This window comes from Pinus tabuliformis, chromosome 5_2, assembly GCF_031772625.1.
Source record: "Pinus tabuliformis cultivar Carrire ecotype Pingquan chromosome 5_2, CPIR1, whole genome shotgun sequence".
Taxonomy (NCBI): domain Eukaryota; kingdom Viridiplantae; phylum Streptophyta; class Pinopsida; order Pinales; family Pinaceae; genus Pinus; species Pinus tabuliformis.
This window is the reverse complement of record NC_142306.1, coordinates 589,644,571-589,660,628: the sequence shown is the minus strand read 5'-3', so window position 1 is coordinate 589,660,628 and position 16,058 is coordinate 589,644,571. Positions and strand designations below refer to the sequence as shown.

At 40.8% G+C, this 16,058-nt stretch overlaps 1 protein-coding gene across 1 annotated transcript; it reads left to right on the top strand.

The window, feature by feature from the left end:
- The first annotated feature begins 7,504 nt into the window (after positions 1-7,504).
- LOC149160363 (uncharacterized) lies at positions 7,505-8,125 on the top strand. Its single transcript, XM_089434598.1, has one exon. The coding sequence runs from the start codon at positions 7,505-7,507 to the stop codon at positions 8,123-8,125; it is 621 nt and encodes a 206-aa protein (XP_089290724.1).
- Positions 8,126-16,058: the final 7,933 nt, after the last annotated feature.

Sequence of the window (16,058 nt, the reverse complement as noted above, 5' to 3'; positions counted from 1 at the left end):
AAGCAGGTGTCATTCGTCCCAGCATTAGTCCTTATTCATCCCCAGTGGTCATGGTCCTCAAGAAAGATGGGGAGTGGCGGATGTGTCCCGACTTCAGGGCCCTCAATAAGTTGACAGTCAAAGATAAATTTCCCATCCCGGTGGTTGACGATTTGTTGGACGAACTCAATGGGGCTCAATTCTTCACTAAGTTGGATCTTCGCTCAGGCTACCACCAAATTCACATGAAGGAAGTTGACATTCCCAAGACGGCTTTCAGAACTCATGATGGCCATTATGAGTTCCTAGTCATGCCATTTGGTCTCTGTAATGCCCCCTCTACTTTTCAGAGCCTTATGAATCACCTCCTCAAACCATATCTCAGAAAATTTGTCCTTGTCTTCTTCGATGACATCCTCATCTATAGTGGCACTTGGGCGGCACATCTTCAGCATGTAGATCTACTCTTGCAACTGCTCTGTAAGCATAAATTATTTGTCAAGATGTCTAAGTGTTCGTTTGGCATGGAAGAAGTTGAGTATTTGGGCCACATTGTGGGGCGTGAAGGTGTCAAGGTGGACCCCAAAAAGATCCAGGCAATGCAAGAATGGCCTCAACCTAAGACCTTGAAGAGCTTGAGAGGATTTTTGGGTCTCACAGGCTATTATCGTAAATTTGTCCACAACTATGGCCACATAGCAAAGCCCCTCACTCAACTCCTAAAGAAAAATTCCTTCTTCTGGAACGAGGAAGCACAACAGGCATTTACCGCTCTCAAAAACGCCATGTGTTCCACTCCCGTCTTAGCACTACCTGACTTCACCAAATCCTTTGTCATTGAATGTGATGCTTCGGGTACAGGTATTGGAGCAGTCTTGATGCAGGAAGGGTGACCATTGGCCTTCACCAGCCAACAACTCAGTGGGAGGAATTTGGGCCAATCTACCTACGAGAAGGAAATGATGGCCATCTTACATGCGGTCGAGACCTGACGACCTTACTTATTGGGGCGACGTTTCGAAATCCGCACAGATCATCACAGTCTTAAATATTTTTTGGAGCAACGCCTATCCTCCCCACAACAAAATAAATGGTTAGCCAAAATGCTGGGATATGATTATGAGATCATTTACAAGAAAGGGAAAGACAAGAGTGTAGCAGATGCATTGTCGCACCAATTTGAGGAGGAAAGTACTCTGCTCGCAATTTCCCTCCCCATTCCAGACTGGATTGAAGAGGCTCGCAGGGAATGGTTTTCACACCCCGGGCTCTCCCAACTCATTTCTCAATTGCAGGTAGATCCTAATTCCAGCAAGGGCTACTCGTGGCAGAATGATATTCTTCGCTACAAGGACAGAGTCGTAATATCACCAACATCCACCCTCAAAAGTCGCATTTTGGCAGAATTGCACTCATCTCCCATTGCAGGACATTCAGGCTTTCAGAAGACGTATGCTCGCACCAGAAGATCATTTTTTTGGACCGGCATGAAAAAGGACATCCTTACTTTCGTAGCAGAATGTGATGTCTGTCAACGCCACAAAGGGGAAACCGTCAACACACCAGGCACATTACAACCATTGCCCATTCCTGCATCAATTTGGATGGAGGTTTCCATGGATTTCATTACAGGTCTTCCAAAGTCTGGGAACAAGTCAGTCATCATGGTGGTTGTGGAACGACTGTCGAAGTATGCTCATTTCTGCGCCCTACCCCAACCGTTTACACCAACTTTGGTTGCTCAATATTTCATGGATAAGATCTTCAAATTGCATGGCATGCCCACTTCTATTGTGTCCGACCGCGACCTGATCTTCACCAGTAATTTTTGGCAGGAACTCTTCAGAATACAAGGCACTCAACTCAAACTCAGTACTTCATATCATCTGCAAACAGATGGTCAAACCGAAGCCGTCAACAAATGTCTAGAAACCTACCTTAGGTGTTTCACTTCAGAAAAGCAACACCTTTGGGTACAGTGGTTACCTCTGGCTGAATGGTGGTATAACACCAACTATCATGCCACCACCAAAATGACTCCCTATGAAGCAGTCTATGGTCAACTTCTGCCTTCCCCTACTTCTTATCTCACGGGGTGCTCCAAAGTACAAGCCGTGGATCAACTCCTACAACACCGCGCAACCATGCTCGCCCATCTTCACGAGAATCTTCATCAAGCTCAGAACTGCATGAAGCAACATGTCGATCAACATCGCTCAGAGTGCTAATTTCAAGAAGGGGATCAGGTCTTTTTGAGGCTGCAACCATATAAGCAAACATCAGTCAAAGACAAGGGTTGTCAAAAGCTCTCTCCAAAATTCTACGGACCATACCAAGTACTTCAGCGCATTGGAGAAGTGGCTTACAAGTTGGCTTTGCCACCTACAACAAAAATCCACCTAGTTTTCCATGTTTCGTGCCTCAAGAAAGTGATTGGGAACAATTGCCGAGTTCAAACCAGTCTACCTGAATTGGACGAAGAAGGGTCAATCTGGCTTCAACCCGAACAGGTTCTAGACACAAGGGACAAGCACCTGCACGGCCGCATGATTAAGGAAGTCCTCGTCAAATGGAAAGACACCTCTCCGGAAGATGCAACTTGGGAACCAGCCACGATTCTTCAGCAGTTTCCGCAGCTTCAGCCTTGAGGACAAGGCTAGTCTTAAGGGGGAGGGCATGTTAGGGTCCCACCCTAACCCCCTTATTTATGTCATGGGATCATGTCATAGTCAAGAGTCAATAAAGCCCATATTAATATTTGTGAGTGGTTAACCCGCAATTAATGACGGGACCACAGTTAGTTGCAAATGGGCAGTAGTATTAGATAGATGGTATTAATAAAACCCACGGTATTGGCCCGTGGTATTGCATGTATGAGTCATATATAAAGGATAGAGACTCCCTGCGAGGAGTATCGTGTCTTATTTTGTAATCGAGCTCTGCTCTATTGGAGGTTGCCCCCTCGAAGAGGCATGTGAACATCGCTCTTTGAATAATAAAATCATTGCTATTCTGTGTTCTGGGTATCTTTTCTTCGCATATTCTGTGTTTGGGTATTACTTTGCAGGTTAAGAGCATAACAACCCAACATCAACATAAAAATCACCACAAACAGAGCAAAGACGAGCTTGAAGCAAATAACAAAGACAAATAGACTTGTGGGAGGAAGAAGACATAAAACCCTCCAAAAGCCAGAGCAGTGAATCACTACAGAAAATGAGTAGAGGCACAGCATCGACAGACCATAGAGAACAAGCAGAGGCATAGCACCAACAAACCATAGAGAACCAGCAAAGCACAACAAACCACCATATAGGACAAACAAGGCATGATACTTACCAACCATTGCAAGAACCAGGCGAAGGCATAAAGCACCCATAAAGCCAAACCAAAGGAAAGGAGAAATGAGTTCCAAACACCCTCGATGAAAGTGATAATCCAAGGTTGCAAGCCTGAGGCCAACACAGAACAGAGCACGACATACAATAAAACCCATTAAAGTCGCATACCAAAAACCCTACCACCAAACATAACTCAGAACTAAAAGAATTAAATGGTCACAGCCACATGTCCCTCCTCAGGATCGCCACCAATTTTTGGTATCAGAACCAAGTTGTTCCTTTCTCTCAGTAAGGATGAAGGTAGGAAGAAGGCATCAAGGAATAGCCATCATAAGAGTAGTAGATGAAGGGCTACAAGAAGAAATTAGGAATTTAACTTCACATTTGGCAGCAGTGGAAGTAGGAAGGCGTAGAGATCCGGAAGGTGGGGATGACAATGAGGAGGAAAACATAGCCACGACAGATGGGTGAGATGATAAAGGACTATAAATTAAGCTATTAAGGTCAATTTTGTTAGCTAGTAGCAAGAAAAGGCTGGAGCTCTCTAATTATGATGGTAGTTTGTCCACAAAGGCATTGTTAGACTGGATAAGTGAACTAGATAAATATTTTGAGTATGAAGAAATCAGCGAAGACAAAAGGATCAGGTTTGTTGTCACCAAATTGAAGGGACATGCAGCTTTATGGTGGGACAGTGTAAAGGCCGAAAGGAGAAGATTAAAAAAACCATTGATTAAAAAATGGGACAGGATGGTTGCTAGAAGGAAGAGCAAGTTTCTACCTAAAGATTATCAAATTGCCCTTTATAGACAAGTACAGAACCTGACGCAGAGAATGATGACCGTGAAGGAATATACTGAATAATTTTATAAAGTTAACCTAAGATTTGGTTATGCTGAAGATACCCCTCAGAAAACAACGAGGTTTGTAAATGGTCTACGGATGGAGATCCTAGACGAAATTAGTGTCATTTCCCCTAAGACCATAGAGGAAGCTTATCAGAGTGCTTTAAAGGCGGAGGAAAATATTGCTAGGAAACAAAATGCCAGAAGAGGATGTGGTTCTGGTAGAGGTCGGGGACAGACCTTTGGCAGAGGTAGGACTGCCAATAGCAATGAAAAGGCAACAGTTCGAAGACTTTGGGACAGAGTGAAAGGGAAGGTAACACTAGAGGAGGAAGGTCATACCAGCAAGGAAGAGGTAATAGCAGAGGCAGAGGAAATGCCTATCAGTGTTACAAGTGTCACAAGTGGGGACACAGGTCCTTTGAATGTCCTGAAAATGAACAAACTGGGCAGAGGGGAGCATATGTCGCTCAGCCCGATGAAGTAGAGGCACCACCACAGGAGGTGGAAAATATGCCAGAAACTGGGGAAGCCTTGGTGTTGAACAAGGTATTATTAAAACCAGCTAAGGAAGTAGCTGATCAGACATAGAGGAAAGCATTGTTCCGGACTATATGCAAGTTGCATGGGAAATGCTACAAATTAATTATAGACAGTGGAAGTACTGGTAATCTGCTAGCTACTGAAATGGTGGGAAAATTGGGTTTGAAGAAGTTGAAGCACCCAACTCCATATAGGGTGTCTTGGTTGCAGAAAGGTCACCAAATGCTGGTAAATGAGCAGTGTGAAGTAGAGTTTCATATTGGGAAGTACAAGGACAAGGTGACTTGCAATATCATGCCTATGGATGTGTGCCATATTCTGTTGGGTAGACCATGGCAGTATGATAGGAAGTTCATCCATGATGGGGCAACAAATTGTTACAAGTTTGTTAAAGATGGGATAAAGCATACCCTAGTGCCCATGAAGGAAGAGGATTCTGCAAACACCAGTGGGACAAAAGCACTACTGTTAGGCGGAAAAGAGTTTCTGCGATAGATGGAGGATGATGAGGTGAAGTATGCATTTGTGCGAAGGCCAAAACCAATATTGATCCATACTAAACTCATTGACTTACCTAAGGAAATACAAGACATGCTGCAAGAGTTTAGTGATATTGTGGTAGACGATCTACCGGAAAAATTACCACCGAAGCAGAACATTAGTCACCATATTGATTTTATTCCAGGAGCCATTTTTCCAAACAAGGCTGCCTACCTGATGAGTCTGAAGGGTAATGAAGAAATACAGAAGCAGCATAGGAGTTGTTGAATAAAGGACTGATTCGGGAGAGTTTAAGCCCTTGTGCAATTCCAACTGTTTTAGCACCCAAGAAAGGAGGTGACTGGCGAATGTGCACGGATTCCCGGGCCATTAACAAGATTACTATCAGGTAAAAGTTCACTTTACCTCAGATGGATGATATGATGGATTGTTTTTGTGGAGCGGCGTACTTTTCAAAGATAGACCTGAAAAGCAGCTACCACCAAATCAGAATTCGAGAAGGTGAAGAGTGGAAGACAACTTTCAAGACTAATGAAGGATTGTACAAATGGCTGGTTATGCCATTTGGATTGAGCAATGCCCCTAGAACATTCATGCGATTGATGAACGAGATGCTGAAGGAATTCATTGGTAAATTTGTGATTGTATATCTGGATGACATATTTATATTTAGCAAGACAAAGGAAGAGCATTTTCGACACGTGAGGTATGTATTGGAAAAATTGCAACAGAATAAATTACTGATAAATTTGAAGAAATGTTCTTTTTTCAAGAAAGAGATAATTTATTTGGGATTTGTGATTTCTGAGAATGAACTAAAAATGGATCCGGAAAGGGTTGCAACCATAGTTAGCTGGCCGTCTCCCAAAAGTTTGTTTGAGGTACAGAGTTTTCATGGATTGGCGAGTTTTTATCTGAAATTTATTAAAAAAATTAGTGGGATTTGTGCACCCATGGTGGACACCATTAAGAAGGAAAATCAGCCTTTCCATTGGACAGAAATGGCAAAGAAGAGTTTCCAACCGCTCAAAAAGAAAATTACTGAAAAACTGATTTTGAGATTACCAGACTTTAACAAAAATTTTCAAGTTTGTTGTGATGCCAGTGGGACAGCCATTGGTGCAGTACTCAACGAGAGGACAAGCCAGTAGCCTATTTCAATGAGAAAATAAATGAAAGTAGGTAGAAGTACACGTGTTATGACAAGGAATTTTATGCAATGGTTCAAGCACTAAAGCATTGGAGACATTATCTGTTGGCCAATGAATTTGTCTTATTTTTAGACAACTCTGTGTTGCAGTATATTATGCAGCAGCATAAGCTGAACCATAAACATGCGAAGTGGGTGGCGTACTTGCAGAGTTTTACATTTTTGTTAAAACACATCAGCGGTCAAGCCAACAAAGTGGCAGATGCATTAAGTAGGAGGAATTTGATCCCACAGGAAAGTACAATACAAGTATTAGGATTTGAACATCTTAAGGACTTGTATGAGGCAGATGCAGATTTTAAGGAAGCTTATGAAGCTTGCCAAAATCCATTGTTGAGAGATAGCAGTTCATGGCTAGACTATAATATGTAGGAAGGGTTGTTGTTCAAAGGAGGGAAGTTGTGTATTTTAGAATGTTCTATGAGAGAGAACTTAATCTAGGAAAAGCATAATGGAGGTTTAGCCAGGAATTTTGGCATAGACAAGACCTTGGATCAGTTGAGCCACTTTTACTATTGGCCAAAGATGTGAAAATATGTATAGAGGTTTGTGACTAGATGCAAAGTGTGTCAGCTTGCATAGGGACACAGCCAGAACACAAGGTTGTATATGATCTTACCTATTCCGAGCAAACCATGGGGCTCAGTGAGTTTAGACTTTGTCTTAGGTCTACCGAGGACACAACGGGAATTCGATTTCATCATGGTGGTGGTGGATCATTTCACCAAAATGGCACATTTCATTCCATGTAGGAAAACTAGTGACACCACACATGTAGCACATTTGTTCTTTACCGAGATAGTCAGATTACATGGCTTGTTGAAGTCTATTGTTTCAGACTGAGACGTTAAGTTTACTAGACATTTTTGGCGAACCCTATGGAAAAAATTAGACACCAAACTAAACTTCAACTCAGCTTATCATCCGCAAACCGATGGTAAAACTGAGGTCTGGGAAATTTATTGAGGAGTTTGGTTGGAGAAAATTCTCGATAGTGGGATCATGTGCTTGCACAAGCGGAATTTTCTTATAATGATTCGTCCAACCGAAGCACGGGCAGTAGTCCTTTCTAGATCCTATACGAAATGCAACCACGTGGAGTACATGAGTTACGAGATTTGGGACAGCTGGAGCGCAGGAGTGCTGACAGTGAAGATTTTGCAAAGGCAATCAATGATCTTCATGAACAGGTGAAATTAAAACTACAAGACAGCAGCCAAAGATACAAGCAGAAGGCAGATTTGAAAAGGCAGGAGGTACAATTCAATGTAGGAGACATGGTATTAGCACACCTATGCAAGGAGAGGTTTCCTAAAGGTGAATACAACAAGTTGAAATGCAAAAAAATTGGGCCTTGCAGGATACTTTGGAAGTTTTCTGCAAATGTTTATGAATTGCAGTTACCCCCAGGTATTGGAATTTCACCCATTTTCAATGTGGCAGATCTGTACCCCTACATTGCGGCAGATGAGGAAGACAGTTTGGAAAGACGAACACGGGACACCCAGAATGAGAATGATTCGTGGATTAAACAAATGCCCCTAGCGAAGCCTCTAGAGATCGAACAGATCCTAGATACCCAGGTGGCTAGACAGACTCGAAGGAAAGAATATTTGCAGTACCTAGTCAAGTGGAAGGGTCATCCTATTGAAAATAGTTCTTGGTTAGATACTGGCCAGATTCAAAGCGCTAGGTACTCTATTTAAGAGCTCATGAATAGGAGCCATGAGTTTAATTTACCCTGGGAGCCTGATGTAGGAGCATCCGAGTGAAGAGGCGACAACTAGGAAATGTTTTTATTTTATTTTATTTTGTTGGACAGAGAGGAAAACACTTTGAGTTTCTGTTTCATTTTGTTTCATTTAAAATTAAGGCTGACTCAGCCATTGTTAGTTTTTAAAATTAGGCAAGCAGATCAAGATAGGATTAGTTAGGGACTTGTTTGAAGAAACTGTTGAACAACTGAAAAGTAACTGAGGAACAGTTCCTCAACTATAAAGAAACTGCTAATAATGCATTGAAAAGGAAAAATCAAAGAGGATGGAAGGGCTGCCATCCAGAGAGGAGAGAGAGCCCAGAAGTTGTAATTCACAATTATTTGAATTTCTATAATAGCAAACAATTCAAAATCTTTCATTAAGGAAGTAGATTAATTTTTATTATATTCATTGTGCATAGATGTTTCAAGCATCAAAATGAAAGCAAGACAGTGAAACCATTTATTCAAAAGAACTGAATAAGTATCGACGTAACAAGAAGCATTTCAAAACTAAGAACCAAACAGAGGTACACTAGCATATAGATTTTTTTTCTCAACAAAACAAAACCTAGGTACTATTATATTCCGCATTTAAAATCATTTCCTGTACATTGCATTTTCATATTTTTCATTCAACAAAATTCAATGTATAAATTCTATAATCTAGAAATCGTGGAGGGTTCCAAACCCATGAAAACCAAACACATTACAGTCCACAAGCTAGGCCGAAATCAAACAGTGAGGGCATGAACACCTCAGAGATCACATACAGACACAAAGAACCAAAACCCCAAGGGCATAGCTGAATTACAGACAAGAGCAAGCGACAGAGCAATTGCAGACTAAACACACATCAAAGCAAGCAAGAAACTACTACAACCACAGAAAGACCCTACCTGGGTTTTCCTAAGCCAGCAAACAGTCCCTAAGATGAAGCTGTGGAGCAGCGCTCCCCTAGAAGGGCCTGCACACCACCATAGAGCAGGGCAGCAATCAGTTTGAGCCACAAAACCAAAACAAAAGTGAATAGCCAATTGGAAGAGGAACGATGGTTTTTACCTAGAGGAGGATCGACTTCGTGATGGAGGATGAGAGCCGAGACCCACAACAGAGGGTTTCCACCAAAAGAAGAGCCATGGACGTGTTCTGCCTGCTCACTAAGGAGCCAGAGCATTAGCACCTCAAAAACAAGGGGTGAAATTGAAATTGGAAGGAGAAGCTTACCTGAAAGCGAGTTCGTCGAGCCATCCCATGCAGCAGCTAGACAGGAACCTGAATTTGCAGAGCTGAACCATCACCAGACCCAACATAAACATACAAATCACCACAAACAGAGCAGAGATGAGCTTGAAGCAAATAATAGAGACAAATAGACTTGCAGGAGGAAGAAGCCCTGAAACCCTCCAAAAACCAGAGCAGTGAGTCACTACAGAAAATGAGCAAAGGCATAGCATTGACAGACCACAGAGAACGAGCAGAGGCACAGCACCAACAAAGCACAACAAACCACCATATGAGACAAACATGGCACGATACTTACCAACCATCGCAAGAACCAGGCAAAGGCACAGAGAACCCACAGAGCCAAACCAAAGCAAAGGAGAAATGAGTTCTAAACACCCTCGGTGAAAGTGATAATCCATGGTTTCAAGCCCAAGGCCAGCATAGAGCAGAGGACGACATACAATAAAACCCATTAAAATCACATACCAAAAACCCTTCCACCAAACTTAACTCGAAACCGAAAGAATTAAACGGTCATAGCCACGTGTCCCTCCTCGGGATTGCCACCACCATGTCGAGGAGTTTCAATGTTTGGACCTTGAAGGTTTTGCTCCCAACAAGAAGAAAATTTTTGTCTTTGACTAGAATATCTCAGTGAGAAAAAGACTCGGTTTGGGCGGGTGGTCTCAATTCATGTCTAGCTTCATGGCCATTGCATACCAAATCATCCATGGGACTCTACTTCCTAGAATCTTCCCCCATTAAAAAGAGTTCCTCCAACTCAACAAGGAAGTTTTCATAGGATACTGGTACCTCAATGAGGATTACGCAAAGATTAAGGTTTATGGTTGTTAACTTCATCCATATCATCTGCCAGTGTTCATTCCTATGAGGATCTTCACCCTTGAGTTCATCTGACAGGTCCTCAGTGTAGACCTGCTCCACTTTGTACCAGCAAAGAAAGATGGCAATTTTAAAATGGGATAACCTATAGTCCCTTTTGTGGTAAACACAAGGTAGGCCTTCAAAGTTGTTGGGAACCTACTTGAATCCATGGAGTTCAAAATGGGAGAAACTTGGCATTACGACCCCTAAGGAATCCTTGCCCAAAGAAGAGAAAATATTAAAGCTTCAACTTATGTGAATGATCCCAAGCCTGAAAATGAATGGAAAACTAACTTTGATTCCTGGCCTCTCAATACAGAGATGGAGACCGAATCGCCAGTCAGCATGGGCACAACATCAAAGAGGACTCCTAACTAAGTAGGGGAGAATAACATGGAGGAAAAACATGTTAGTAAAAAGGCAAGAATTCAAAGTCCAAGACAGGAACAACGACAGGAATAGGAATAGGGATAGGAAGAAGAAAAAGTGGGTATACAGCTGGGGAAACCAATGTCTGACCTCCCAAGATTTCAGATTAATCTGGAGAGTCCACCAGTAGCCTCCCCTACATCCTGAACCGAAGTAGTTATCCCAGATCTCGAAGGCAGTGATGATGCTGCAGGGTCAAGTTGGCCTCTAGGAAAGGCTATTCAAGTTAACAACAAGAAGGTCACAGAGAGAATTCATAAGGAAATGGCTTCTAACTTAACACCTTGCCATGCTAGAGTGCTAGCTGCTATGGACCTGGAAAAATAAGAAATGAGGATAAGACTGCAACATCCATCAATATAGTCCCTATCCACAGGGCCTCACTTTGAGAATTTGGATGTGTCCCTAGACTTAACCAGTGTCCCTTTGGTAGGCAAAGTTAACTTACACAAGAAAGTTTGGGAGATGCTATACAATGATCTAGTTAAGACCCTCATGAGCATCAACAGAGTTGGAACATATATAGAGAAAGTCTCTAATAAGGTGAAAATGGAAAAAATCAACTCTAGAGAGATATTCTTATAGAAGGAGTCTTATAAAGAGTTGATCATTAAGCTAGGAATATATCGAGAGGACAAGTCAGCAATGGTAGTTGTTTTAAAATAAACTCAATAGGAAAATCAAGAGCTGAGACAAAAGCTAAAGATGCCTGGCAGTGAACATGTCAAAACATAGGAGTTAGCCGAGGTTGATATGGAGAAGGAGGCACTAATGAAAGAGATGGTTGACAATAAGGATAAGGTATTGGCCTTGGAACAGACAGTGACTGGCCTACAAAATAAGATTGCCTCCCATGTTTGTATGATATTAATGCCTGAAGATCCTCAGAATCCCACTGATCACTTCACCCAGGCACTAACTGAGCTTCGGTTTTCCGAAGGAGAACTGAAGAAGATGCAGAGTGATTAGGATGATACTAAAGCCTAGTTAGCTTAGAAGGAAAAGTAGTTGCAAGCCTCTGTTATAAAAGCTAAAAATGTCACTAAGGATCTACAGGTCACCACAGAAGAAATAAAGGACTTCAAGGCTAAACTCAAAGGAAATATGTCTCTCCTCGAAGCGAGACCGTTGGTATGGGATGAGATCATCCAAGAGATGAATATTAGTTGGGAGCATATAACTTTGATACATGAGAAAAAGTTTATATTTGCAGAAAGTGAACCATTAATCATAAATGATGAAGAGAGACATATAAGGAACTCCCATTTTCATTGAAATTTACTCATTTGCTTAGTGAGAAGCTAGCAGAGGAGTTGAGGCCAATGGATATAGAAAACAAGACCAGTGCAGTTGTGGATATTTTTAAGGTGATTTCAAAGGAAGAAGCCCAAGTCAAAGCAGAGAAGAGCCTCATCAAGTTGTAGAAGGACGTGGCTTTTTTCAATGAATAATTCGATAGACTCCTACAGGTTGGTTTGCCTAATCTTTGGGGGTCTTATAGATAACTAATGCCATAGGAGAAGTATAATCAGAAAATGATTGAAGAAAAGAGTAAGGTAGGGTCCTACCACGAGAAAACATCTACTCTAAAAGGGAAAACTATAGTGAACTTCTTAAAAATGGAATTTCAGTTACTTGGGATGGTTAGAAGTCTCTTTCATCATAGACTCAAACATTCAAGCTTGATTGAGTTGAAGATTAACGACATGAAGTTTAGTGCTGCTCCTCTATCTCCTCAAGCATTGTGGGAAAGATGTTAATTGTTCGTTGATCCACTAATTGTGCAAATGGTTCATCCTCGGCCTCCGCATGTGCCTCACGAGGCCTCATCATCCAACCGTCCTTGAGAAATCTCTAGATCATGCCAAGCTTTGGTATTTTAAACTACTTTTATCCTATTTTTACTTACTGTCTTTACTTTGATTAGTTATAATCAATACATTTTAGTTAAATAGTTGTGCATGGACACACGCTAAAGTCTTAATATATTTTTGACATGATGAACCAAATCAATAACGAATATCACTCTAACGTCATGTTTCTTCATGGAGGCCTATATATGTGATTTTGATGGACAAAGAAATGGTTCATGATTTTGGAAAGAAACTCTGTGTTATTTTTTAGAACGTTTTGATTCTGTCATATATGTGTTACCCGGAATACTAATGCATATCAATGGTGATTCCTTCGTTCCGAGATTACAGTATGTCTCCTCTCTTTTTTAATTTCATAATTTCTCATGTTCTTATCATATTTTGCATTATGTAGCTGCCATACATGTTTCCTTCTTTATACAGATTCATTTGAGTTAAGATGTTAATGAAAAATGCCTGTATGAGTTTTTGGAAGCTAAATCTTTAAATGTGCTCTGCGAGTCTTTTCATCCATTACTATTACATAGTTGTCATTTCTTTCTGAATCCAAATAAGTGTAGAATACTCGATATCTCGAGCTCTATATGATGGGTTACTTTCATTATATCTTTTGTTATCACATTCACATTAAAGTAAATGATCTATAACTCCTTCGGAGATTTTGGCCTATGTTGATTGATACTTTATATCATTGTCCACCTCATATATATATATATATATATATATATATATATATATATATATATATATATATATATATATATATATATATATATATAACTCATGGATTATGTCTTTCCTAAGTTTTTTGAGCCAACTAAACTCTATTTGTAAGAAATGATGTAAGTGGTGCCTCAAATCCGTTGAAGAATTATCAAAGATGCACCAGATTTAGATGTACTAGGCATTGGTCTCTACACAATCCATAGGTTGTCTCTAAAATCAACAACATCTTTTAGCATCATTGTCGGAGATCGAATTAAGAGAAATTTTCCCCTGGGATACGACATTCAGACTCTCTTTATTAAGGTGCGGAAAGATGTCTAGATTGTAGATTCATCACCTTGGCGACTCCACTATCTAAATCTCATGAATATCATCCCGCCTTTTAGGAGACCCCACACTCATTCAGATACATCTCAATAGAAAAATCCAACTTTATCCAACTCAGAGAAGTTAATTTTCAGGAGAATTTGGATGGAGAAAACCCCAGCTACTGATGCCACATTCTCCTCATTTCTTGAAGCCTTCTCATCCAACTCTCAGCACACCATTATTTGTTGCTCATACTTTACTCCTAGAATCTTAACCTACCCTTATGAAAATGATCTAATACACAATATCCTTCCATCATAGGTCAAGGGAGAATAAATTCCAGTTAATACTCCTTCCTTCTCATTTCCTCCTCCCCCTGAGATCGGAAAGAGAAAAGCCATCCTCACTGACAGTCATACTCATCACATAAGAAATTCCACAATTCTCAGCCTATCTACGCTATCAGTTGTTGTCATAACACAAAGACCCATGATAAATTTAGCACCACCTCCATTAGTACAAACGGAGGTCCTAGGCTTCCTATGAATAAGTATTCTCCATTAGACTTGCCTCAACCTTTGAGTGCCTTGCATGAAGACTACATTAAACTCTAACCCGGATTCAATGGAGAGGATGAGACCTTCGCATAGAGACATATAGATATTTTCTGTGCATTTTCTGAGATATCTAAATGTTGAGCACTTGGGCATGGTATTGAGGCTTTTTGTTCAATCCCTTGATTGAGAAGTCAGAAAGTGATTCAAATATTTACCATATGCTTCCATTGCTACTTGGGAAGAGTTGGATAACTCCTTACATAGAAGTTGGGGGGGGGGGGGAGAGACCACGAATATATCCTAACAAAGTTTAATGCTATAAATAAAAAACTAGACGAAGATATCTCAGAATTTATAAAGAGGTTTAACAAGCAATAGAAAAACCTACCCATTGAAATCAAACCTCCCCAGGTTGCTTCCCAGGTAGTATTTGTGGGGGCTTTTGAATCCAAATTTGGTTTTACACTAAGGGAGAGGAATTCCCGCATGTTGGACCAGCTCCAAATTGATGCCCTAGAGGTGGAGAAAATTTTCACATCCATGGGGAAGTCGAGAGGCAAGATTGATACTAGGGAAAAGAAGAAGGAAAATAAGAAATGTCCTCCTCTGGTCAAGTGAAAGGATCACAGGAACAAAAGTTAGAAGAAATGGATAAGTTAATAAGCATCTTATCACATAAACTGGTTAAGCTGGAACTGGAAAACAAAAGCCTCCCAGAAAATAATGCCCAAGGGCCGAATCAGGGCTTTAATCCCTAATAGCGAAGACAACCATTACAAATACTACAAAGGGAATGAAAGAACAACTTGACCATATCCCCCCCCCCATTATACATAGAGGATGATCCAGATGGAAATTGATAAGACACTCATTAAATGCATGGGAACTTGTACTCTTCCTTCTCAGAAGAGAAGAAAGAAATCGGAACTCATCATGAAGAAGTTCAGGATATGGATGCAATGATGAATGAGGGAGAAATAGATGACTATTGTAAACAGTTTTCATATTTCATATAGGCCCAATTGCATAGGAAGTATGATCTTCGTTCCCCAAGGAAAAGGTCAAGAGAACAAGACCAGGAGGAAGGTGTTTCTCCCTAAGATACCCCTAGACCTTTTGATAAGGGAAAAGGACCCTTAGATCCAAATGTGTCAAAAATTAAGGACTCTTTAAGTCAATATGGTACTAAGACTGAAGAGAAAAAATAGGATAATCTTTCCATCCCTTCAAAACAAACCTGTGAAAAAAAAGAGAACCAACAGAATCTAGCAACATGGAGAATGGACAAACTATTTTCAATCTCCAATAAGAACTAGAACATGTCAAAATCCTTGTTCCTTTAACTCAACTCCTAAAACAACCCACTTATAAACCCCAAGTCTCCCAGTTTATGATTCCATCCACCTCAGCACCATCCCATGACTTTAAATCTTTAATAAGAAAGACCTATGGTTGTTTCTAGACCTCATGTCAAAGAGCAAGATCCCTCTATCGCACCCTTCTATGTGACTCTTGTAATACATGACCTTTTTCTTCACAATTGTATGCTGGGTTTAGGAGCCTCATATAATCTCATGCCATTAACTATAATGGAGAAACTTGGTTTGTAGATAACTAGACTTTATAAGGACCTTTACTCCTTCAATTCTAAGAGAGTAAAATGCTTGGGAATGATAAAGGACCTAGTAGTGAACTTGGCTCAAATCCCTGTTAAGAGTGTAGTGATGGATATAGTGGTAGAAGAAATCCCTACATGATTTGGCATGCTTTTATCCAGGTCCTTGGGTGCTAAAATCAGAGGTTCCATCAAGTTAGATCTAACTTATGCCACCATACCTACCTTGGGGGGGGAAGAAAGAAGACTGTATAGAGAGTC

Coding starts and splice junctions, on each gene's coding strand:
- LOC149160363 (XM_089434598.1), top strand. CDS start 7,505: ATGCAACCACGTGGAGTACATGAGTTACGAGATTTGGGACAGCTGGAG.